This window comes from Lissotriton vulgaris, chromosome 12 (genome assembly GCF_964263255.1).
Source record: "Lissotriton vulgaris chromosome 12, aLisVul1.2, whole genome shotgun sequence".
In the NCBI taxonomy this organism is placed as follows: domain Eukaryota; kingdom Metazoa; phylum Chordata; class Amphibia; order Caudata; family Salamandridae; genus Lissotriton; species Lissotriton vulgaris.
The window spans coordinates 383,827,641-383,853,131 of record NC_141700.1 but is presented as its reverse complement, the minus strand read 5'-3'; the positions used below and the strand labels follow the sequence as shown (position 1 = coordinate 383,853,131).

Sequence of the window (25,491 nt, the reverse complement as noted above, 5' to 3'; positions counted from 1 at the left end):
TAGAGGAGGTACTGCTAACGAGTAAGGTGATATAGGATTGGAGCATTATGGGCCTCTCAGCCTATTGCAGCACGCCGCACAGCATTTCGACGTGCTGGATGGCTGTGCAGTTTCACACATGCCTGTCTGTGTCGGCTACTGTCAGTTTGGTGGGTTGGCTCATGTGGGGGGTGTGCTGTATTTACCCTGTTTAGGGCTTGGAGAGGTTTGGTAATTTTTCATGTGTTATGTGATTCAGTGGCTTTCTGTGCCTGTGTAGTGGTGGGGTTTAGCGTATAGTTGCGCAGGTATCTTCTTGGATTTCTCCGTGAATAACATTGGGCTTATTGTCTAATTGATTGAGCTGAACCTTCCATTTTGCCGGGGGGGGCTTTGCTTACGGGCTTTAGTGGCAAGTAACGAGTTCATAAGTTCTGTTGTCAGTTTGCCCCAGCTGTTTTGTAAGTCTCCCTGTTCATTTTTGAATTTCTGAGCACCTTGCGTAGCCAGTTGATCACTGTGGATGTATCTGTGGCCCTCCATTTGATCCTCCTGTCTAACTTTGTAGCTTTGTGCCCACCGCGCGAAATGGTGTCGGCATTGGTATTCCTAGGTCCATATTTAGTCAGGGGATTGTGGTTGCTTTCCCCCTGTTGGAAATCTCAGAGTTGGTAAGATTATTTGCGAAGGTTTTACACAGGAAGATGTAATTGATTGTTGAGATTTTTTTGAAGGTGCTGTGTGACTGATGGCAGTTGATCAGGAACAATGGAAGATTTTTATGAGCTATTGTTAAACCTGAGACTGTTGCCACTTGCAGAGCTGGGGGGTTTTGATTGTGGGGCCCAACTTTGATCTTGTTGGTTTGCTTCATAAAGACTGAGAAGCTACCTTGTGGCTGGCCAAATATGTTAGTGCGTTTGGCTTGTTTAAACAGCTCGTAGAAGCCATGTAAGACAGTTGGGGTGAGCGCCCACGTTTCCTGTAGGCAGGTACCATTCCATCAAGGTGGGGGTCTGTCGAAGAGCCAGGTTTTGAGGTTTCTTGCGAAGATGGGGAGCGATGTTGTCTGTCTGAGGTGGAGCAGAAGGGTGTTCCATGCTTTGGCCGCGAGGAAGGAGAAGGAGCGGCCTCCCGATCTGGTCTTTCTGGTGCGAGGGACCACGGCGAAGGAAAGCTGGGCTGATCGTAGGGTCCTTTGGGGTGCGTAGAATTTGAGTCGGCTGTTCAGGTATGCTGGTCCGGTGCCGTGGAGGGCCTTGTGTGCGTGGGTGAGCATCTTAAAGGTGATTCTCGCCTCGACGGGGAGCCAGTGGAGTGTGCGCAGGTGCTGGAAGATGTGGCAGTGTTTTGGCAGGTTGAGGAACAGTCTTGCGGCGGCGTTCTGGATGTTCTGTAGCTTGCGGATGAGGTTTTTGTTTATTCCGGCGTAGAGTGTGTTGCCGTAGTCGAGTCTGCTGGTGACCAGGGAGTGGGTGACTGTCTTTCGGTGTTCGAGGGGGATCCATTTGAAGGTCTGACGAAGGAGGCGGAGGGTGTGGAAACAGGAAGATGAGACAGAGTTGATCTGGCGGTCTATTTTGACTCGGAGTCCAGGATGATTCCCAGGTTGCGTGCGTGGTCTGTGGGGGTTGGCGGGTTTCCGAGGGCGGTGGGCCACCAAGTGTCGCTCCAGGCGTCGGGGTTTGGGCCCATGATGAGTACTTCTGTTTTGTTGGTGTTTAGTTGTAGGCAGCTGTTTTTCATCCATTTGGCAACGGCTTCCATGCCTTCTCGAAAGTTGCGTCTGGCGGTGTTGGGCTCGTTGGATAGGGATGTAATTGTGAGCTTTTGCTCTGTTGTCCGTTTCTGTGAGTGTAGGCAAAATGGTTGGGCGTGGTGAGGAATAGCCCAGTTTGGTGCCCCTTTGAGGATTGACCAGCTGGTTCCACTCGTCATGGTTGTTGATTTTTGACATGCGTCTTACATTTCTTTGATTTTTTTAATAAAGGGGCTGGTTTGGTGTTGTGTGTGTCTGCCTCTGTGTGTGTCTGCTTCTGTGTGTGTCTGCTTCTGTGTGTGTCTGCCTCTGTGTGTGTCTGCCTCTGTGTGTGTCTGCCTCTGTGTGTGTCTGCCTCTGTGTGTGTGTGTGTGGCTCTGTGTGTGTGTGTGTGTGTGTGTGTGTGGCTCTGTGTGTGGCTCTGTGTGTGGCTCTGTGTGTGTGTGTGGCTCTGTGTGTGTGTGTGGCTCTGTGTGTGTGTGTGGCTCTGTGTGTGTGTGTGGCTCTGTGTGTTTGTGGCTCTGTGTGTGTGTGTGTGTGTGGCTCTGTGTGTGGCTCTGTGTGTGTGTGTGTGTGGCTCTGTGTGTGTGTGGCTCTGTGTGTGTGTGTGTGTGGCTCTGTGTGTGTGTATGTGGCTCTGTGTGTGTGTGTGTGTGGCTCTGTGTGTGTGTGGCTCTATATGTGTGGCTCTGTGTGTGTTTGGCTCTATGTGTGTGTGTGGCTCTATGTGTGTGTGTGGCTCTATGTGTGTGTGGCTCTATATGTGTATGGCTGTGGAGGTGTGTGTGTGTGGCTGTGTGTGTTTTTGAAACATAAATAAAACGTGTTATTTGCAATGTCAATAGGTCAAACTCGCGTAAATACGCGACCTATAGGTCTCGCATTTGCGAGAGATTAAGCTATTGGCATTGTAAATGACAATGCCATTTATTTATCTGCTTTCAAAACCAACACATAAATAAATGTTGTCATTTACAATGCGAATAGCTCTAACCTTTAGCAAAGGCGAGACCGTTGCATTGTAAATGCTTGTTATTCATGCTGTAGAACAACTCCAATGCTAAGGAGTGTGGCTAAAGAAACTAAACTTAAAAAGGAACTATTAAGTTTAGTAGAAAAAACACAGTAGAACTTGGTGGGTATACTGCCGTTGTCTGCTGCCTTTCCCGACGGGAGACTAGATATAACAAGAAGAATTTCTTCTGAAGATAGAGGTCCCTCCTATAAATCCTGGTCTTCTTCACTAAGCTTATCTAAAGAAATTGAATCCAAATAGCAATATGCGTCTGCCTCAGCCCATTTAGTGCTATCTGCATTAAGAATCTTATAGTACCTTCTTAACGTAGCCCGGATTCCTAGAGGGTCAGACACCTTCCCTAACATCGGGTCTTTTATTTCCCTCACGTCACATTGTACAAACTTTTGTCTAGTTTAGGTTGCGAGGTGATATCCGATCTGTTCACTACATTTATATACTCTTTCCCTCCACGTCATAAGCTTATTTGTTGTTTTTTTGCAGATATTTTGACAATTGCAGCCTTAGCGACAGAAACCCCCAATTGGTCTTCCATCTCCTCAGATCCCTGCTGAGTAGCCCTAACAAGTTTTGTTTCTGCTAATGCTGCTTGGAGATAAAGCATTCTTTGCTTTTCATTCTTCCCGCGATTCAGGGTAAACTGCAAGGTCTACCCCCCGTATCCCTGCCTCCTGTGTATCCCAGACCACACCTCCTGAAGCAGTCTGTTAATTTTCCTTAAAAAATAAAGGTATCCACTCATTCATATGTTTAAGATACTCTTCATCCACTAAGAGAGTGCGTTCAAAATTCCATCTCACCACCCTCCTTGCAGACCCTATTCCTGTTATATGCAACACTAGGGGGTTATTATCCGACATTATACCCGAATAACTCTCATTATCACATTCTTGTACAAGGGAGTTTGAAATAAAGAAGTAATCCAGGCGTGCATGGGATTGATGCGGTGCCAAGTAGTATGTACTCAGTAGGACTTTTAACCTTGCTGACATCCACTCGCCCATGATCTTGACATTGCCTACATAAAGATTGAAACACTTTAGATTTCCTTCCTGTATGAGAACAATAGCACTCCTGAGACCAGCTCCCAGGTAGATTAATGTTCAGGTTCTCACATAAAATAATGGGTAAATGCCAGAGCACCATTTAATTCCAGAGCCAGTCAAATAACCCTGGTTCGTCCAAGATAGACCCATATACAGAGTAGATAGTAAAACTTGTGTTTGAAGGGTGAAATTCAGCGATGGCCCACCTACCCTGCTTAAAGATCTGTACTTATTTAGACTGGCTAAAAGGAGAACAACCAAGGATTGCCACTACACAAATGTGTTCCCATTGTAATGTTCCCGGATTACTTTATAGCCAAGAGAATCAAGCAAGTGCTGTTGTGATCCTGGGCATCCCGTTACTTATCGTAGGAGGGAGCAGGACCACAAGCCCGGGCAGTCTCTGCGGCCTTTGCCACCAGCATCTTGCGCCTGGAGGCACATAAATCCATCGGCCGGGCCCCGCAGCTCGGGAGCCCGTTACTGATCATAGGAGGGGGCAGGACCACAAACCCCGGCAGTCTCTGTGGCTCTGGTGCCAGCATCCTGCGCCTGGAGGCTCATAAATCCAGCGGCTGGGCCCCGTAATGAGGGACATGCGCGGGCATGGCCGGGTGAAGCCTGGGACAAGGGCGATCCCGTCCACGTCTGTCAGAGCCCGGAGGAAGCTGGGCTGGGCTCCCTTCTTGGTTTCACACTAAAACCAGCTGAGGGCTGAGACTCAGTTGTACACAGAAACATGCCAAGGGTCAGAATTCCCACTACCCTCTGGAACAAGGCAATAAGGAAAGCCCTTGGGGTGTTTGCAAATGTAGATTTCGCACAGTTAAAGAGGTGGGAGCTAAAAGAGGTCTACAGCTCCCCCTCATCATTTTGGATTGTTTGCATGCTCCGACTCTCTGCTTTTTACCCGCTGTACCTGTTGCATCAGTCCCTAACTCCCTGAGCGAGTCCCCAGTCAAATTGTGACACACTCCATCTTAGAGGCCCTTACAATGTTGTGCATTACCACTCTGCTCGGCCAGTCCAAAGATACATCCCTTACTCAGTTAGGCCTCATGGGGAAACTTAAGACTGCCACAACGATTCATGTGGCCCCAGTAACTTCAACCATGGACTGCTTTCTGAAAGTATAAGTGGGGGTCCTTGATAAGGAAATTGTGCTGGTCGCTCTGTGCCTCTCTTGTTCCCAGTAAATCAATTGTGCGTCGCCCTATCAGCCCGGCAAGTGGTCAGGCCCCCTTGTTAAGTACCTTCAAACTCGAAGACTCGACAGAATCCCCGCAACCTCCCTCTAGCCAACGCAAAACAACTAAAACTCAGGAGAGGGGTGGGCGGGGTTGTGGATCCAAAAAGGCACACCCAGCTCCTGTATTTTTGCCTGGTCATGGGTCGCTTGATATCAGTCCTGCAGCAACAGTGTCACGTACGGACGCTCAGGAAGGGGGACCTAGCAGGGGGTCCGGAGCTGGGGCCAAATGTAAATGCAACACGTGGGGGCCAAGGTAAAAACGTCTTAAGGCAGATTCTTCAACCCCAATTCATCCCGGAACACTATCCCCCTCGAAAGACGAGTTGGCAGCCATGCTGGAAGCTTGTGTGGATACACTTTAGGATGGACTGGACTCTAACTGGTACCTATCAAGCAAAGCCTCATTACAATCGAGCGGGAACTCTCTTTTTGGTACCAACAGAATAATAGGGCTAGTAATATAGCCAGTACCATCCAAACGGTCCCTCCAGCCAGCGGTGGTAACATGGTTCAGGGTCAACCTACTTTGATGGCAGCACCGGGAGGCCAGTATAGTTGGTGCAGTTGTAATTCCCTGTGCAGGAGCTTCACCCAACCTACTCCCTCTAACCCTTGGCCTCGTCCGCTTCCTCCTCCAAAGCAAGGATCAAAGGTGGAGTTGACAAGGAGAAAGGAAAGCCGAGGCGGCAACGTGCCTCTACAGAGGGAAACTGGTGGACGTGAGGCTTCCACCTCAGCATTCGGGGAGCCAGGGTATTCAGTGTGTAAGCCCAAATTCCATCCATTTACCCCTAGAAGCAACACCTTGCGTCGTAGTCCTGGGAAATGTACCAGTGTTGAAGCCAGGTTCCACCGAAAACGCCGAAGACTTTCACCAGCTAAAAAAAAGTTCTGCACTGGTTAAATACCAGAAAAACTCTGGGATAGAGAGCAGAGAGCTACATCATCATGGTCCAGAGGGTGGCCTGATTTGGAGGGTCTAAAAAGAGTAGCAAAGGGGATCGTGTGATAATCAACTTTAATCAGCCTCATCTAGTTAAGAGAATTCTCCATGCGGCCAACCCTCGCACCACCATTGGCCCAGTCACTTCTATTGCAGCCCCCCCCGGGCTTCTTTTATAGATTTGTGTCCCCAGTACTAACACAAAATTCACGTTTTCCTAGGAGACCGGTGAGTATGGCACTCTACGAGCGGCATCCGGTCTTGTCGCCTGTTCCAGTTTTCAATGCCTTTGCTCCTCTGGGGTTCCTTGACAACTGTGATTGACTGGGTGGACCTGTCTATGATTCCCAAGACTTCTTCCCTACAACTGGACCGCACGTATCAGGCAGGCCAAGGCAACCCGGGGCACAACATATCTCTTCCTTATTTTCTTGAATACAGCCGGCTTGGCAAGCAAGTTCCCAGTTTCAGAATGGCTTAGTTTCGTTCAGACGTTTGACATTATTTGTTTGCCGGAGACCTGGGCTGTGGACAATTCCTTTCTGTTGGAAGGGTATAAATCCTTCTTTGTGCCTGCAAGCCTATTGAGAACTGTCGAGCCAAGTGGGAACTTGTGCTCTATGTTTCGCTCAGGCTGGAAAGTTGTATTGTAGAATTTAAAACAGATAATCACTGTCTGCAGGCCTTGCTCCTTTCCCATGAGGCCAGTAGATTGCTGCTCATAAATTTTTATAATGCTCTTTCATCCCTACCTAAGGTATGCAATATAGTACGGCTGGGTAAATTCTTGAATAGCTTAAGTGCTTCCACATGTTATACCGCCAACATTGTTCTGGTAGGTGACTTTAATGTTCATCTTTGTGGGGACCCAAGAATCCAGGGTTTAGGGGCTGCTTACACTTGGGCATGTGTTTTGATCATCAAGGGCAGGGAGAACCTCTAAATACGCTAACATGCCATTTTGACCACCAATCTGCGATGGGCAAACTGGACCTTGCCCTGAGCGATATCATTCCCACTTTTAAAGGACATGACAGTGAGTCGTTTATTGATTTTATTCTCGTCTCCACCCCTTTCTTTAATTTCATATCAGATTTCTCTACCAAGGCAGGCATTTACAGTGACCATAACCCACTATGTTGATGATGGTGATGATATGGGGATTATTAAGCGTTCGAATGCCGAGGCGTCTTGGCGTTGGTGTGGGTAGGCAGGGGCAGGGGCTGAGCTAGATCTACTTGGGAGTAAACAACCAAGTTTTCAAGGCTTTCCTAAACAATAGAAGGTTAGGTTGCAGTCTCAGCGCCACTGGCAGTTTGTTCCACAATTTTGCTGCACAGCTGGACAGGGACCTGCCCCCCCCATCTGGCCTTCCGAAACTTGGGACTACTGATCAGACCAAGAATAGCCGACCGTAGATTTCGTGAGGGGGTATAGAGCCTAAACATTTCCTGACAGTCATCTGAGCCCCCACCATATTGTGCCTTGTGCACCAGGCATAGCGCCTTAAATTTGATTCTCTGCGGAACGGGGAGCCAATATAGTGCTCTTATTCTATGTCTTACAATCAGAGGGCTTGCACTGGATTTCAAGAGGGGGGGAGGAGGTGCCCTACAGCCCATATCTGGGGGTAGAAGGCTTAAATGGGTGCAGAATATTCCTGGTCTGTTTCACAAGACCTTTTTAGCTAATTGCCAGGAAGAGATCCAGGTTTATCTGGCTGGTCCGCGGCACCCAGATGAGTCCGTTGTTAAAAATCCATCTCCTGTTTCATTGCTAACTTACTGACGATTCCCTCCTCAATTAGCCAACGAGAAAGGGCCCCAAGATAGTTTGACACAACATGCTCATGCACAGCCAGGTTGCTTAAGGAAGCACTCTATGCTATCCCTAGTCAGAACTTGCAGAACACAGTATAAAGCGGCCCTTAAAAAACGTAAAGAAACCTTGAAGGAGGATCTCTGGGGGAGCTTATGGAACCCAGTATAATTAGGAGCAATACCAAGTTCTGGGGTATTATTAATAGCCCAATCTTGGGAGTAGAGACAGCAAGTGCTATTGATGCACATATCATGTAGGATGACTGGGTCAGCCATTTTGAGGGTATGTTTGGGGGTATTACGGACCAGAGCTTACCCAGTTGCGGAGCTAATGATAAGTCTGCACTAACAGTTTCGGAAGAAGAAGTGAGGTGGGGAATACGGGGCATGACGCGAAACAAGGCACCTGAACCGGATGGAATTCGACCCGAACTTTATATGTCCAATACGGAGTTTCGGGCATCGGTGCTTTCCTCTATCATTAATTCGACTGTTATGTCTGGTTGTCCAGTCTCATGGGCCACCTCCACTATTGTCCCCGTTTTTAAGAAGGGGAATAGAGAGAATTCACTCTGTTATAGGCCTATTCCCCTGCTGGAGTATGTGGTTAAAATGGTTGGATGAATCTTGCTAGATAGGTTATCCAATTGGGCTGCAGAGAATAACATTTTGTCTGATGCCCAATATGAGTTCCATTCTGGCCGCTCAGTGATGGAGCTATGTCTGAACCTCTCCCTGATGGTGAACAAGTATACTATTGCTCGAACCCGCACTATTTTTCTACCCTTCATGGACCTTTCTTCTGCATTTGATTGCGTCAATAGAGGCAGGCTGTGGCAGACCCTGCTCTCCCTGGGGGTGGACAGGGATATAGTCTTTTTCCTACAGGATCCCAACCAAGACACCAGGGCGGCCGTGTGCAACTCAGGTGACATGAAGGTCTCGCGCTTGTTCGCGATCAGCAGAGGGGAACAACAGGGATTTACCTTGGCCACTTTTCTATTTAATGTATATATTGACCTGGAGAGGATCCTTATAGAGACCAAGGTGGACTTACCAAAGGTAGGGCGGCGTGGTCTTCCTGTTCTGCTGTTTGCAGACGACGTTGTCTTAATGGTCAGGCGAAACACCAAACTTTGCCGTCCTGTGGCTGCGATGTTCAATCTCCACAGGACATGACTCATTTTATGATGTTCTGTAGTTTTTATGAAATTCCCAGAAAGTCCTTCATAATTCCGAATTATAGAAAAGTGCACCCAGCTTTTATCTTTTTACAAATGCTGACAGGTAGCCCTCTGTTTTATGTACTCACATTCTTAAAAACCGCCATCAGACTCCGATCTAGTTGCGATTAACTAGCTTGTTCTCTTTTACTGTATTGATCCTGGTTGAAATGTTTTATTGGTACAGCATGAATGATATTGGAGCCATCAAATGTTTGCACTCCCATTCGTACAAGTTATTTTTAATTCACAGGTTGTTTCCTGTGAGGATTGTTTTTTAACTTGATGTTACACTATATTCTATTTAATATCTGCTTTTATGGTGAAGGTTTTAATGTCTAAAACCGAATAAAGATTATTTGACTTTACTTGATCCTTCAATATGGGTCTCTTGAAGACACACTGTCAGCGTGCAACATTTGGAGCTCTAGTGCAATCCTCTGCCTTTTTCTCCCATCGTTCAGCCCACAGATATTAATATTGGCTAATCGTAGTTTACTCATGACAAACCTTATGCAAAACAAATTCCCAGGCTATGATCCAACCCCATAGATTCCATAAACAAAATTGAGTAATAGGACTAGAGACATCCAACTTCTCCAGTATTAGGGGTGTCTTTCATAGATTCACATGCCTGAATCATTCCCCGTCGTCGGAGTGGGAGCCCACGGTACATAAAAAAGTAGTAAAATATACCCTTAGTACATAATAAATAACCATATACCCAACCAGGAAGTAAAGTAGCCCCAGCTACAGAAAAGAAAACTTCCACAGTAGAACCTGTCCATGTCATTATGTATGGACCAAACTGCAGCCAATCAGGCCACAGCTCCCACCAGCATGCTCTCCCCAGAGACCCAGGCTCTCAGATTTTTTACCGCACGTCGTGTGATAGGGAGTCCCTCTGAGCTCTGCTCATTTCTTCTCTTCTATTGAGTTTATTTCTACTACAATGTCTACTTCTAAGTCCCTTTTCAGGGCCTGTGACTCGTGTGGAAAGGCGAGACTGTTTAAAGAAGATCCTCACACTCGCTGCATCTACTGTTTGTATCCTGACCATCAGGTTAAGGAGTGTAGCATCTGTCGAAAATTTTCACCTAAAACCCTCAGGGACAGAGAGGGTCGCCTACTGCTGTGGCTGCAGAAGCTTAAGAACAAAGATGACACAGTTTCTGAGGTAGGAAGTTTCGCCTCAGAGTCTACTAAGGGGTCTAAGAAAAGGAGAGCTGAGGGTGCTGTGCCTACTCCGAAGGCTAAGGTGACGAGACACCAAATCGCCTCCCAGACTGGGGAGCCTTCTACTTCTAAGGCTCAGAAATCCTCTGAGAAATCTGTTAAGCTTCCAAGCTTGAAGAAAACGGAGTCTTTGGTGTCTCCTGTGAGACCTGGACATAAGGCACCATCAACGCTGCCGAGTTCCAGTCAGGCTGCCTCCGCCGTGACTACTACGTTGACTTTCTCCTCACCAAAATCGACTATGGTGATGTCCTCAGCCTCCTCTCCAACTTTTGTTCATGTTCAGATACGTCCCATTTCGTCGACGAAGGCTATCACACCTCTCGTCGACGGGAAGGTATCGACGACACTGAAACAGTCGACGAAGACACCCTCGTCGTCGTCGACGGCTGCTCCGCCGACGAAGAAGACCTTGCTATCGTCGACGCCATCGTCGACGAAGATATCGTCGACGGACCCACCGACGACAAAAAAGACCCCGTCGACGGACGCGTCGACGAGAGCGTCGTCGACGAAGGTGAGAATTGCCCCGTCGACGGCCCCGTCGACGGCCCCGTCGACGATGAAGACTGCTCCGTCGACGGCTCCCTCGTCGACGACAAGATCCACCTCGTCGACGAAGGTTACACCACCTCTGAAATCGAAAGAGCCTTCATCCAGAGCGACGACACAGAGCTCGAATTTGCCACAATTGCAAGACAATCCACCTACACCTAAGTTGTCGTCTTGTACAGACCTGCAAGTATGGTCAGCAAAAAGCGCTGCCATACCTCTTCCATCTCCAGCCACAACGGCGGCTTTATTGCAAAAGAGGTCATCTCAATCCACGCCATTGTCGCCACTCCAAATGCCAGACAGGCTATTGGATTCTGATGCAGAATCTGGCGATGACATGTTCCAAGCGGCTGAGAGTCCTTCTGACTTGCTGATACATGTCAAAGATCAAGATGACGAGGAACAGCGTATTCAGACACCTACATTGGTGAACACGCCTGCGCCAGGGATGCAGATGCCAATAGAACTTTATGAGAATCTGCAATATATGCTGAGCGATTATTATCGCCGCTTCCCACCTTCGGAGTCGGGCGACTCTCAGGTTACCTCCCCACAGCCTCAAGTGAATAAAGGCGCAAGATCTAATAGGGCTGACGAGGCACAGAATACCCGGCCTACCACACCATTATCTCCCCACCAACAGGATGATGACAATTCGGACGAGGACACTCATGAAGAAGGGGAGTTGAATAGATCGGACTCGTCGGAGTATGAAGACTATCAAGCAGATACACCATCCCCGGATGAACAACCAAAGGCTGAGTCACCACCGGTGGATATAGCGAACTTCCATAGAATTATGGACAAAGCTACCAAGAGATTTCTGGTTTCAATGGAAGCAAAGCAAGATGAATGCTTTCTTTATGATTTTAAGACTTTATCTCAAAGGCAAAGTTGGTCTATCCCCATCATAGACTTTATCTGGAAGGAGGGGCTTAAGATAATGGCCACACCAAATTCTTCTCCAGCGGTATTGCCGCGAGTCGACAAGAAATATAGGGCGCCCGCCTCTTCACCTGCTTGCCTCATCGGCCAGGCAAAGACGGACTCAGTCATCGCGCAAGCAGCGCAGAAGAGGGCTAGGAACCCCTCAACTCAGATCTCCATCCCAACGGACAGAGACGGAAGACGCCTCGATGCCATTGGTAAAAAGGTATCTACTATTGCGGCCACCACGGTTAGAGCTGCTAACTCGTTAGCAATTCTCGGTAGATATGACAGACAGATGTGGTCTGACATCTCGCCATACATCCAAAAGCTGCCCGAGCCGGACCGCTCTGAGGCCACCAAGATTTTACAAGAAGGCGAATGTGCTTCCTCTGAAATTATCGACGCAGCAGTGGACGTGGCGGCCACAGGATTCAGACAACTGGCAGGAGCTGCAGTGCTCAGACGAGAGGGATGGTTAAAATCTACGTCCTTTCGACAAGAAGTTCAGGCCAAGGTGTTGAATATGGCATATGACGGCGAGTTCCTTTTTGGCACACATGTGGACGAGGCCTTGCAGTCCATTAAAAAGGATACAGAAACCGCACGTTCTTTAGGTACTCTGCAGTACCGTAAATCTTCCTTTCGTGGTGCAAGAGGGAGAGGTAACTTCTCCAGCAGAGGAGGTTATTACCAGCAACGCCAATATTCCAACAACCAAGGCAACCAGAGGTACCAGCCTTACAAACAACAACCTTATGGTCAAAGACGGAATACCTATACACAGTCCCGAGGTAAGACTACCTATCGGGGTAGGGACAACGCCAACAAAAAGTGAGAACAGCGTCCTGCCGCCACTTTGCCTACACCAGCCACAAATTGGAGGAAGAATATCCCTGCATTACTCTCAATGGTCCAAAATTACAACAGACAGATGGGTCTTGGATGTAATCTCAAGAGGTCACATGTTAGAATTTGTGAAAACACCTCCAAATTCGCCCCCAAAAGGACCACCCCCAGCACATCTCAGGGATCTGTTTGTCCAAATCAATACAATGATTCGGAAAGGGGCAATCGAGAAAGTACCACAACATCAGAGAGGAAAAGGTTTTTACTCTCGTTTTTTCTTGATCCGCAAAAAATCGGGGGAGTGGCGCCCCATCCTCGATTTACGTGCCCTCAACAAATTTATCAAAAAATTGACTTTCAGAATGTTGTCACTCCAAGAGATCCTCCAGTTTCTGACGGAAGGCGACCACATGGCAACCCTGGACCTTCAGGATGCTTACTTCCACGTACCCATCTTCCCCAGGCACAGGAAGTTCCTAAGATTCAGAGTGGCTGGCAGGGACTTTCAGTTCAAGGTCCTACCCTTCGGGCTACGTTCAGCCCCGAGGGTATTTACAAAGATGTTGGCACCGGTGGGGGCCCACTTACGGTTGCAAGGTGTCCAGATTTACCCATATCTGGACGACTGCCTTGTCAAGGCCAATTCCTATGCCACCGCAAGCAGTCATATCCAGACATGCCTTTGCCTGTTTCAAAAATTAGGCTTCTCGATAAACTTCAAAAAATCGAACCTAACACCGTCTCAGAGGACGTCTTTCCTGGGAGCGACTCTGGATTCCGAAAGAGCTCAAGTCTTCATCTCAAACGAAAGACAAACAAAGATCCAGGAACTGGCGAGGGCACTCCTCGTAAAAAAGTGCGTTTCAGTTCGAAGATTCAAATCTTTCCTAGGGATGTTGTCATCGTGCATCCTCCTATCCCCGAACTGTCGTCTGAGGATGAGACCACTACAAGAGGAACTCGGCCACCAATGGGTACAAATTCGCGGTTCCTTCGAGGATGTCATCGTCTTAACGCCTCGAATGAAACAGGCAATTCTGTGGTGGACTCAAGAACACAACCTGCGAGTAGGCTGCGCCTTTCTAGCAGAAGCCCCCAGTTTCATCGTCACCACGGATGCCTCGCTGGAAGGTTGGGGCGCTCACCTTCAAGGGATGGCAATCAGTGGCAAATGGAGCACTCAGCAGAAGACATGGCACATCAATCTATTGGAATTGAGGGCCATCTTCCTCGCTCTCAAATCGTTTCAAGCGACTCTGTCAAACTCGTCCGTATTAATCCGAACAGACAACACGACGAGCATGCATTACCTGAACAAACAGGGGGGCACAAGATCAGCCCGTTTGTCTCAGCAAGCTCAGGAAATCTGGAATTGGGCCCTGGCACACAACATCACCCTGGCAGCGGTACATGTCCCGGGAGTAGCCAATGTATTAGCAGATTCCCTAAGCAGAGCCAAATGCAGCACTCACGAGTGGGAGCTGCACCAGCCGGCACTGGATCGCATTTTCCAGAGATGGGGTCGCCCCGATCTAGATCTATTCGCGACCTACCACAACAAGAAATGCATCCATTTCGCGAGCTGGATTCCTCACAAGGACTCTTGCGGGGACGCTCTCTCAATGAACTGGGAACAAATCTTTGCCTACGCCTTCCCTCCGATTCCTCTAGTTCCCAAGGTCATCAAGAAGATGAGGAGACAACCGTGTCGTATAATTCTAATTGCTCCACGGTGGCCCAGACAATACTGGTTCACACAGCTTCTTCTCCTCTCAGAGTGCGAACCAATTCAGCTGCCCCAAATTCCGGATCTTCTGACAATTCAGGACGGCAAAATATATCATCCAGACCCTCATTCTCTAAAATTGTCAGCTTGGCTCCTCAACACCATGAGTTCGCACATTTGAACATTCCTCAGGATTGCCAGGACGTCCTGAACAATGCTAGGGCACCTTCTACGAACAGAACTTACAAGCTTAAATGGAAGCGTTTTTGTGCCTGGTGCAAAACTATGGATTTACATCCTATTCATGCTGAACCAGACAAAATTTTGCCCTTCTTTTTACATCTTGCAAAGTCGGGCTTGGCGCACTCTACGCTTAAAGTGTTCTTGGCTGCCATATCCAGATACCGACAGGACGGCAAGACTTCTCTATACTCCTCAAGAATTATCCAGCAATTCTTTAAAGGTCTATTCCGCATGTTTCCACCAGTACGTAGGCCTCCTCCATCCTGGCACTTGAATATTGTGTTAGCTCAACTTATGCGCCATCCTTTTGAGCCAATTCATAAGGTTGATCTAAAATTCATCACCTGGAAAGTTGCTTTACTACTGGCTTTGACATCGGCCAGAAGGGTCAGTGACATACAGGCGTTTACATCTAAACCACCTTTCTTGCAATTCACAAATGATTCGGTGATACTGCGCACCAACCCGAAGTATATGCCCAAAGTGCCATCAGATTTCCACCTGAATGAGCCAGTCATACTTAAAACGTTTTTTCCACATCCGCAGACACCAGCGGAGCGAACTCTACACTCACTGGATATCAAACGATGTCTTAAATTCTATCTTTCCAGGACAGCTGCCATCAGAAAGACTGATCAACTGTTTGTTGCACATGGCAAACCAAGACAAGGCAGTGCAGTGACAAAACAAACTATCGCTAGATGGGTCTCTTCAGCGATAGGGCTCTGCCATCAACAGGCAGGTAAACCTTTACAAACCGTGCCCAGAGCACATTCTACGAGAGCAGTCGCTTCTTCGACTGCTTTGTTTGCTGGTGTGCCTCTCCTGCATATCTGCAGAGCTGCAACTTGGTCCAGCAGGCACACGTTCACGAGGCATTACTGTCTGGATTCTTCAAGCGATACCGATGCCTCGGTGGGAAGAGCAGTCCTGCGTAATCTTTTCCAATAAGGTGAGCCTCTGCTATTTCTATCCCACCTCCTCTTGCTCCTTTGACGCCTATTGTGTTATTGCTCTGCATTGTGTTTTTTCTTGCATTACTGCTATGTGCTTTGGCGTCCAAGAGCTATGTATATGTTGTTACTATTACTGCTCACTACTCTGATTCAGGCATGTGAATCTATGAAAGACACCCCTAATACTGGAGAAGAACAATAGTTACTTACCTGTAATCTGTGGTTCTCCAGTATTGGTGTCTTTCATAGATTCACATGCACCCACCCACCTCCCCTCAGAGGCTCACTCAGGCTGGTTTATCTATACTTACTCCGGTACACTCCGGTGCTACAAAATCTGAGAGCCTGGGTCTCTGGGGAGAGCATGCTGGTGGGAGCTGTGGCCTGATTGGCTGCAGTTTGGTCCATACATAATGACATGGACAGGTTCTACTGTGGAAGTTTTCTTTTCTGTAGCTGGGGCTACTTTACTTCCTGGTTGGGTATATGGTTATTTATTATGTACTAAGGGTATATTTTACTACTTTTTTATGTACCGTGGGCTCCCACTCCGACGACGGGGAATGATTCAGGCATGTGAATCTATGAAAGACACCAATACTGGAGAACCACAGATTACAGGTAAGTAACTATTGTTCTTATCCCTTATAGTGTAATGCTCAACCAATTTTGCCCCACCATTTGTGTGGTCCCACCACTTCCCCTCTCGATCTCTCCAAACCCCATCCCTGCCTCACCCACCACTTACAAACAGCTAGGCCCCATGCCTGAAGGTTAACACCCAAAGAACACATCCGCTGTCACCCCCACCTATGCATCTCCGATTTATCAAAAACCCATGAATAAGTCCTTATCAACGGGTGCATAGATAAACCCTCAAATACCTTTCACATCAGTAAGCTGAATGCCTCACACCAAACCATAAGATCCTGTGTAGCTGCAACAAAATTTAAGATCTATCCTCTTCTCAACTTGAACAATACAAAATAAAAATGTATCTACAGTCAGTGGAAGTGCCTCCTGTAATCTTTTAGGAATTCCTCGGCTTGTATCTCTGAGGTGAAACTGCAAATTTTCCTGTTAAATATAATTATTAGCTGAGCAGGATGTTGCAAATATACCGCCGCTCTACAATATCATGTAAGAAATCGGGTCTTAAAAAAAAAAAAAACATCTGATTGTGCTCTTGCTTCGCGTTAGGCTGTGCCATAATCGTAGATGGCCTGTTGTAGAAGAAAATTACCAAAATAAGCAAATATAGCACAGGGCTTCTCTGACCCGGTGGCCTGGCTTTTCTTTAACATAAGAGGGAATTGATGAGCCAGTTGAACCTCCAGGTCTGAGGGCCATTGTGGCATTTCTGGGAAGGCTCCTTTCAAAAGGGATACCATAAAAGCTCTAGTACCCTTCCCCTCTGGCAATCCCTAAGAATCTTAAATGATTCCTGTGCTGCCTAGTTTTATGGTCTTTAAGTTTCCACATCACATCCATCATCATTACTTCTTGGGATGTTTTCTGGGCTCTCAACACATTAACCTCAGAATCAAGAAACTCAGTCTGCCCCTCAACCAAAGTAATACTGTCCGCAATATATGAGCAAGTTTTGTTTACTTTCCTGGCTTCTCCCTGCAGTTTTTTTGAGGCAAGGCATGCACATCTGCTGTCACTCAGAGCTGCTTCCTGCAGTTGTTAAATAGAGTGAAAAATGAATGCACATGATTGCTGTACTGTACTGGGCGAACCATTTGCTGTGGCATCTAAAACTTTGCCACTCGCAGTTAACACAGTCTCACTTTTTTCTTCAGGATGTACCTGCTGGGTAGCAGAGTAATCCAATGTCATCATGCAAGCAGTATTTCCATAGGCACTCCCGCCCCTACCCTCCCAGGGGCTCATCTTTTTTTGTTTCCTCGTCCGGTGTTTATGTTGTGTTGAGAAAATCATCCCATTCGGGGCGCTACTAAGACTAGAATCAGTGGCCAGATCATCCATAGGTGAAGAGCTGTTAAGTTTGGATAAATCAGTCATCAATCAATCAGTGAGAAACATTCTCCCCTGTATCAGGCGATCCAGCACAGTCAAACAGCCCACCTTCTGGCCTTGAACATACCACAACCAGAGGGGTCACAGTACTAGTTAGAGCTCGGTCACTACCACAACCCTTTACTATCACATCACCTTTGAAGGGGGTCGCTTCCATTTCCACCTCCTCTGTCATCACTTTGCGTCGTCCTTCCCCAGGTAAAAAAATCAGCCCCATACCGGTTTGGTGGTGAGCCTCTGGACTTTTGCCTTGATTGCTCAGTGCTGATTCCAAACAGTCTCCATCCGCCCCTGCAAGAAAAGTAACCATCGATGTGTCTTTACAGCTCACGGAGGTGGCAAGCTTCGACTCTGCCAGTGCTGCAGAGTCAATAGAGGCCTTGCTCGTCGTATCAATCTCTACAGTTGAGCCTCTAGAACCTACTGTAGAAAATAGATCCACAATTAAAGGCTGAGAAGTCCCTGGGTTCGGGTGCTGTTAAACACCGGGCAGATCGCTGTGTGTGTTTTATTTTTATTTTTTAAAGCTCGCACCACAGCTTCAGATTTAGCTCTCTTTACATCCTCTCCTTTATTTCCTCCCCTTGATACTGGCCCGGGTCGATGACAGTCTGATATTGGGGCAGGGGCAGCGGCAGGTATCAGAACTCCAAGCCGAGATTTACTGCTTTTTAGCCCCCTACCTGCTGAGCCAACACCAGAAAGAAGATCCTTGCCGAACGGGCAATACACCGTACAGTGTCAGCCGCCTCGATGAGTACCAAACTGCCCAACAAGCTACTGGTGCACCGTCAAGTGCTACACCTGTACCGGCAAACTCTTCCAAGCATTACGTGGTCCTCTTACATCATTTCAAATTCCGACAATGTCTCCTCTGTGCACACCCTTGTCAGTTCAGCACCCTCACAACGGGTGAGCGGATCGAAAGAGGAGCAGCGAACAAGCAAGGCGTGTTATTCAGGCGCCATATTGCTTCGCTGGTATTTTTTAACATTTCCAACTGTATTTATACATATATATTTTTTGCCCATCTTATTGGTATTTATCAATATTTATTTTGTGTTTTAAGAATAAATGGAGCTGTAAAGTGGTATATTTCCATGTTTATTTACCTCATGGGCGTGTACTTATAATGGATGCCTGTGATGGTTTAGCAAATTGGCAAAGGAGACACAGATGATGGATGGAATGCAGAGCAAATCAAACATTCACCCCCAGTCAATAGATCTGGGTTAAATCCATCGTTCTTTTGCTCATCATGCCACCCTAGTTCAGATCCAGCTATATGCAAATCAGTCTTGACCCTGTGCGTCAAGGGAACAGTCCAGACCAAACCACCAAGCCAGGTCCTCTCTGGTCTGGAAACAAGCATCATGGGACTGATTTCGGGGCATCAGCCAGGCTAGCTTGAATCTAGTGTCACAGTGAGCCTGGGACCCACGTCTGGACATATCTGGCGCACTTAGGGTGAGAAAGCAAAAGACACAGATGATGGACGGAATGCAGAGCAATTCAAACATTCAACCCCAGTCAATAGATCTTGGTTAAATCCATCGTTCTAGCAAATTATACAGCCATGTGTAACAAAACACTACACTCACAGGTACATATTAGCATTATACTACAAATTTATGTTAACGTATGCCTGGACTTGAGGAACTGTCATCCTGTTTTTTAACTCTGCATTGTGTTTATCTGCTCAGCTGTTGCCTGGATTTCATGAAAGACAGCATGGAAAGTCTCACAAGAAGCATCTTTTTCAGTATTTTTGTCCGCTCTTAAAAACATATACAGATAGGAAACGCATTGCTTTCTGTCTGAGTTTATCTGTAAAAATCAGTAAAAACAGAAAACTGGAAGCCTAATTTATATTTTGTTAGAATAGTAAACTCTTGAAAGGAAGGGACTAGTGTCTGAACAGGAACCTCTTACAGAATTGGGATGGACCTTGAGGAGTAATCACCGAACAGGAAGGGCTGACCTCAGACATTTTGAAGTGGTGCTTATATTTTGGTGCCAATCTTAGAAAGGGAACTATGTTTGGAGTTTTCTTATTATCGCGTCTCGGTTTGTTGCCCATCTCGGCAGGGTGCCTCCCTAAAGAAATGTTGACCTGAAGCTTGGTGCCAAGCCTGTTGCTCCCTGGTACCATAACAAAAACCGTTGCCATTTTGTGCTCCCAAGTGCAAAAGGTTTAACCAGTTTGTGGATAAGAGGTACACCTTCCCTCAGTTTCTTCTGCATCCATAGCTCCATTTGGGAAGTGCTGGATTTTTTTTATTGACGGTAATCTCTGAATAGACCCATGCGCATACCTTGTTTGGTATTCAGTTGTGTTTTGCCTTGCTAGACGGATTGCATATAAATGAAAAAACATTCTGTATACCATTTGTTTTAATTTTCTTCTAGGAAATGCATGAAAATGTGAAGAAATGCAAAAACTTCTTAGCGACGCTCATAAAACTGGCATCTCATAATTCCCCTTCACCAGAAACTTCGAGAAATGTGAAGAGCCTTGTCCAGGATTTGTTGGTACATTATCTTCATTTTTATTCAAATAATTGATACATCGAATTTATAATGATTGGATTTAGGAGAAATGTGTATGTTATCTTGGAAATTAATGATATAACACAAGTGGTTTTGTCTAACATGCAGAAAGAGGTAAAGAATGATTCTCCATTACCACATCTTCCTTTTTGTACCAGATCATACTACTATATGAATATGTAGCAAGGACTGTGATGTAAAAGAAAGCAGCTTTGGGAAATGTAGATTAATATAATGTTTTGGTCAGGTTTGCACATGAACCACTTTTTTGCAGTATTTTATTAACCCCTTCCACACTCATGACGAGCTGGGCTCGTCATGGTGTAGCCTCCTCATACACTGATGACGAGCCCAGCTCGTCATAAAACAATGAATAAAGCAATTTCCCAGCACAGGAGGGGAATTGCCTTAGCAGCCATGGGGTTAAGGAGTTCTCATCCCGACTTAAAGAATATGCACGACATGGGTGTGCACTTTTTTTTTTAACTGGGTTACACCTACAGGTTAACTTTAGCGGTTCCTATGTTTAGATCATTGTCACAATCTGCAGCACATATGTAAAGGTAGTTTTTGCTAGTGAAACAAGGATACATCTCGAAGACTTTAAGCAACCACAGACGTATCTTGGACCATTTAGTGGTTTTGTCGATATTACCTATGTTAGAGGTTTTCAAGCCAAGATGCTACAGTGGCTATTAAAATATTTTGGACTGCAAGGAAAATGCTGAACACACATCTCCCAAATAAAATGAGAAAGCTACCCCTCAAATAAAAGGGACAGGGTTTGAATACCCTTCAACAAGAAAAGGTCCTTCTTGTGTATCCTATATATACCTATACACTTGTCATTTCTATTTTTCCTCACAAAACATTTAATCTACAATCTTTCATACTACCAACCTCGCTATGAGACCTGTTTACTGTTTATTGCAAAAATATCTGTCCTTTTAATAAAAATAGTGCAAACCCAAATGGTTGTAAATACTACCATCACCCACTTAATAGTGGCATGCTTCATCACAGGGCCGCTGCAACACCCTGGCGCAGACCAACGTACAGGGGGGAGTGCAAAAGAAAAACCTTGTGTAGAGAGGAAAAAAAATTCCAGGTAAAGGGATACCTATTGCAGAAAAGAAAGGATATACAGCAGATAGGGTAATGGAGACGTTGCTTCTCTCATATACCCCAGAAACCTTTTTTTAATCCTGCCAAGTGGGACCCAGAATAAAGTGGTAGGGTACCTGCTTAGACAGTTTTATTATCCTTTCTTTTCTGAAATAGGAATCCCTATATCTGGAATTTAGTAAAGATGGTTTTTGAATTGTGTGTTTGAAAATCCCTCCTTCAGAAAGTAGACATTTCTTGTTTCACCATTCTGTGTGCCTCTTACTGTTTGTTGATTGACTGTCTGGTTTCGGAGTGACAAGGGCTGGGGATGTGCATTCACTGTAGACAGCTCCTGGGGGGGGGGCTTGCATGCCCTTCCTTGATGGCTGAGCTGAATAGACCTTTGCTGCATTTAGAGGAGTGGGAGGAGTTTTCCTTGCACCTGCATAGGTCCTGTCTCCCTTGCAAAATGCTGTCTCCACCCCCTATGGTCATACTGCACCAGTGAGGACAGAACTAGTTTGGACTGGGCCCAGAGACCCTGGCACAAACAAAAAACAAAGACAAAATGGGTTATAAGTAATGGACCTTACACCTCTGAACTTTAGATCACTTCTGGAGAAGGGCTGGAAAGCTGTGAGAGGAGGAGTAAGTCAAGTCAAACCACTTTATACATATACAAAAACGTCAAAAAATATTTGTTAAAAATATATTATACAGGGTAAAAATACAGTACAAATTCATTTAAAAAACATTAACAGTCATTTCTAAATTTAAAGCCATTTGATTGGTATACATTGTCATTATATTAAGAGGATTGGATTTCTTGTGCGGCTTTCTGTCTAACCCTCCTATTTCTAACAGACGCGGCAAGAAAGCAGGCGACACAAAACATGGTTACCGGGGATTCCAACAGTTGTAAAAACAGTAAAGCAGGTTTACACTGGATAAAATTCATCTTTTTCAGTAATGCGAGAATAAACCTTTTCCTGGCGTCATGGTACAGAGGACAAAAGATCATAAAGTGCAAGGTGTCTTGGGGGGAAAAATCATCACATTTGCACGGAGCAGCATCCTCGGGTCTACTCCAGCCCTCCAAATCCCAAAGTACAATATGTATTTGGTTGAACTGGAATTTTGTCAATAGCCATCTATGAAAAGAACTAGTCATTATAGACAGGTAGGGTGACATCGCTAATGACAAAGTAATCAGAACATGGCCCCTGACCGATGGTTTACATAGTTCTACTGCTTCCCGCTCTGCCTCCCTTAGCTTGATGAAATTGATTTTTACCCACTCTAGGTCAGCCTTGCATAAAGATTCTGGGTTGAAAAAAATCTCAGGTCGCCCCATATACACAGCTAACATTTGTATATAAGACAACCACTGGATTTCCCTCATATTATCAAGGTTGATGCAGTCCTTTAAAATCTTGTGGTTTAGGGAAAGGTTCGAATTCAACCAAATTTTGATCCATAGCAGGATGGGGGCTATTTTAATTATATCTGCTATGTAACCTATCCCCAATTCAAGATGGACAGAGTGGGAAGCTGTAGATTGCGGAAGGCCTAGGAGGGACCGTAAAAATGTATTTTCTTCTGTTTGAATGGGGTCGGGTTTGGTAAACCCCCATATTGCAGCCCCATACTTTGCGATAGATATGGTCTTGGCTTTATAGATTGCCAAGATCGCCTCGTAGGGTTTCCCCCCCAGCCTTTTAGCGAAACCTAACACTGCAGCTGAAGAACTTCTCACTGCGTTTACCTTTATTGAGAGCTGTGGGGGCCATGAACCCCTATCATCAAAAACTACTCCCAAATAGGTAAATACCTTTACTCTGGTAATTTCTTCACTGCCACAGTAAAAGGTCTTAACTTTATTTTTTGAGACACCCAATGACATAACATGAGATTTGCCATTGTTAACCACCAGATCCAGGCTTTTCATAAAATCCCCGAAAGAGTCCAGCAATCTTTGTAGGCCCAACGGGGTCCTTGCTAATAGGACAGCGTCGTCCGCATATAGGAGCACCGGAACCGGTGTACCTCCCATGCGTGGGATGTCAGGAGTCGCTGTTAACAAATTTACTTCCAACGAGTTTACATACAGCGTAAACAACATGGGGGCCAAGATGCATCCCTGACGCACCCCTCTACCGGACTTTAAACTTGACGTACATTTCCCCTCATTCGTCATCCTAATTGAGGCATTTAGGTCTTTATGCAACTCGGCCAAAAAATACACAAGGGTCGATCAAGGCCCATCTCCAGGAGCATTGTCCAGAGCCTTGACCTATTGACTCGATCAAAGGCCGTGGACAAGTCTATAAAGCCCAGAAAAATAGAGCCCCTAGCTGCCTTCGTGTATTTAGCTATAATTAGGGGCAGGTTCAAACATTGGTCCTCCGTGCTCCTCCCCGCTCTAAAGCCATACTGGGCATCGGACAGTATGTTATTGTCCGAGGCCCACCCTGTTATCCTTGCTAGAATAACCTTCCCCAAGATTTTTATGGAGGAATCTAGCAAGGATATAGGCCTATAGCATCTAGGGTGTCCCCTTTGACCCTTCTTAAACACTGGAATTATTGTTGATCGAGACCAAGATTTAGGGAATCCTACACAGGCTGAGGTGTTAAAAGACGTTAGTCAAGATATTTGTCCAGTACAACAGGTTTGCCTTGTACATATCTGAGGGTACCTCATCAGGGCCTGGTGCCTTTCGTCCTGCTGTGCCCTCAATTGCTTTAACGACTTCCACCAAGTGAAACCTTACTGGCATAATAGGAGGTTCTGAGGCTGGGGCCACAAAAGTTTCTAGCTCTAGATGACTTCCATAAATTTGTTCAAAGTGGCTCAACCAGTCCTCCTCTGCAATATTTACTTCTAAAACATTATTTTGAATACTGGAGAACAAGGGAGTATTAATAATAGACCAGAACTTTGCACTATCTTTTAGGGTTGCTTTATCCATAAGCTCAACCCATGCATCATGTTTAATTTCATTTTTCCTTTCCTGTACTGCTCTTGAATACTCTCTTCTGAGTTGGGCAACCAGAGCTTTATTCCTTGGTTGCTCCTGAAGAGCTTTTTTGAGGAGATTATGGGTTTTAGTGCATTCATGGTCAAACCCGCCCATTACCGGTTTATTTTTAGCTGGTCGACTTTTGGACGTAAGTTCTTTAGCCACTTGGGAGCAGATAGCTTCATATGAAGTTATTACTTCCTCCCCATTTGAGAGGGGATCTCCACAGATGTTTGAATCATGGGCAGCCTTAACGGTGATGGCATTGAAAAACTCCTCTGGCACAACCTTTCTCCAATTTAACCTCCTCCCGTGATCTTTGGCTTTAACCTCCACTACAGCCTGTGGCGGAACAGTTTTATTTAAAAGAAAAAAAACATTTACCAGCTCAATCACCACTGGATTATGGTCACTAAAAGAAGAAGGTATAGCATTATAGGAGATTACGTATTTTAAAAGTCCTGAGGAGAGAAATATGTAGTAAATTATTGTTTCACAATCCCTGCCTATTTACGTGGTAACACGGGTACTTTTGTCAAAAAACCCTGCTTCAAACAGATAGTTATTAGACAGGAGTTTCTCCAGAGCTTCCCCCTTGTGGGTATGCTCGAATTGCTGCGGGGATGTGAAGTCTGGCCCATCATTATCAATTAATAGACAATTCTGACTACATAAGTATTTGAATTTGAATTTGATTTGATTTGATTTGAAAACAATTTATAATGCGCAGAACAATGACCCGCAGGTATCAAGGCGCCTAACAATACAATCAAAAATTGAAACAGACGTCCTTACATATAGGCTTGTCGGAAGAGTCGAGTTTTATGGGCAACACGGAATTTCTGTGAAGATGGAAGGGATCTCAAGTCAAGAGGGAGATCATTCCACCATTTGGGGGCTAGCGTGGAGAAAGCCCTGCCACCCCATTTAGCTCTTCGTACGCGGGGGGCTGTCAAAAGCAATTTCCCGGAGGAACGCAGGTTCCTACCGGGAATGTAATGGGAGATGATAGACCCAATGCCCGTGTCGCTGTTTTTTGCGATGGCTCTGTAGGTCATGCAGAGGACTTTGAACCGGATTCGAAGTTCTACCGGTAGCCAATGCAGCGTTTTCCTGGCCGCAGTGGCTGAAGAGCGTCTGGGAATATCCAGGACAAATTTGGCTATGGCGTTTTGGACCACCTGTAAGCGCTGTATATGGCTCTGGTTTAGCCCAGCAT

The 25,491-nt window shown here is 46.1% G+C and overlaps 1 protein-coding gene across 1 annotated transcript in view; it reads left to right on the top strand.

The window, feature by feature from the left end:
- The window catches only part of LOC147674083 (transcription initiation factor TFIID subunit 4B-like), a 1,347,443-nt gene that overhangs the window by 212,969 nt on the left and 1,108,983 nt on the right, over positions 1-25,491 (top strand). Inside the window, exon 5 of the mRNA XM_086945146.1 lies at positions 20,003-20,125. Within this exon, the coding sequence (XP_086801272.1) occupies positions 20,003-20,125 (123 nt within the window). The remainder of the gene's footprint in view (positions 1-20,002; positions 20,126-25,491) is intronic.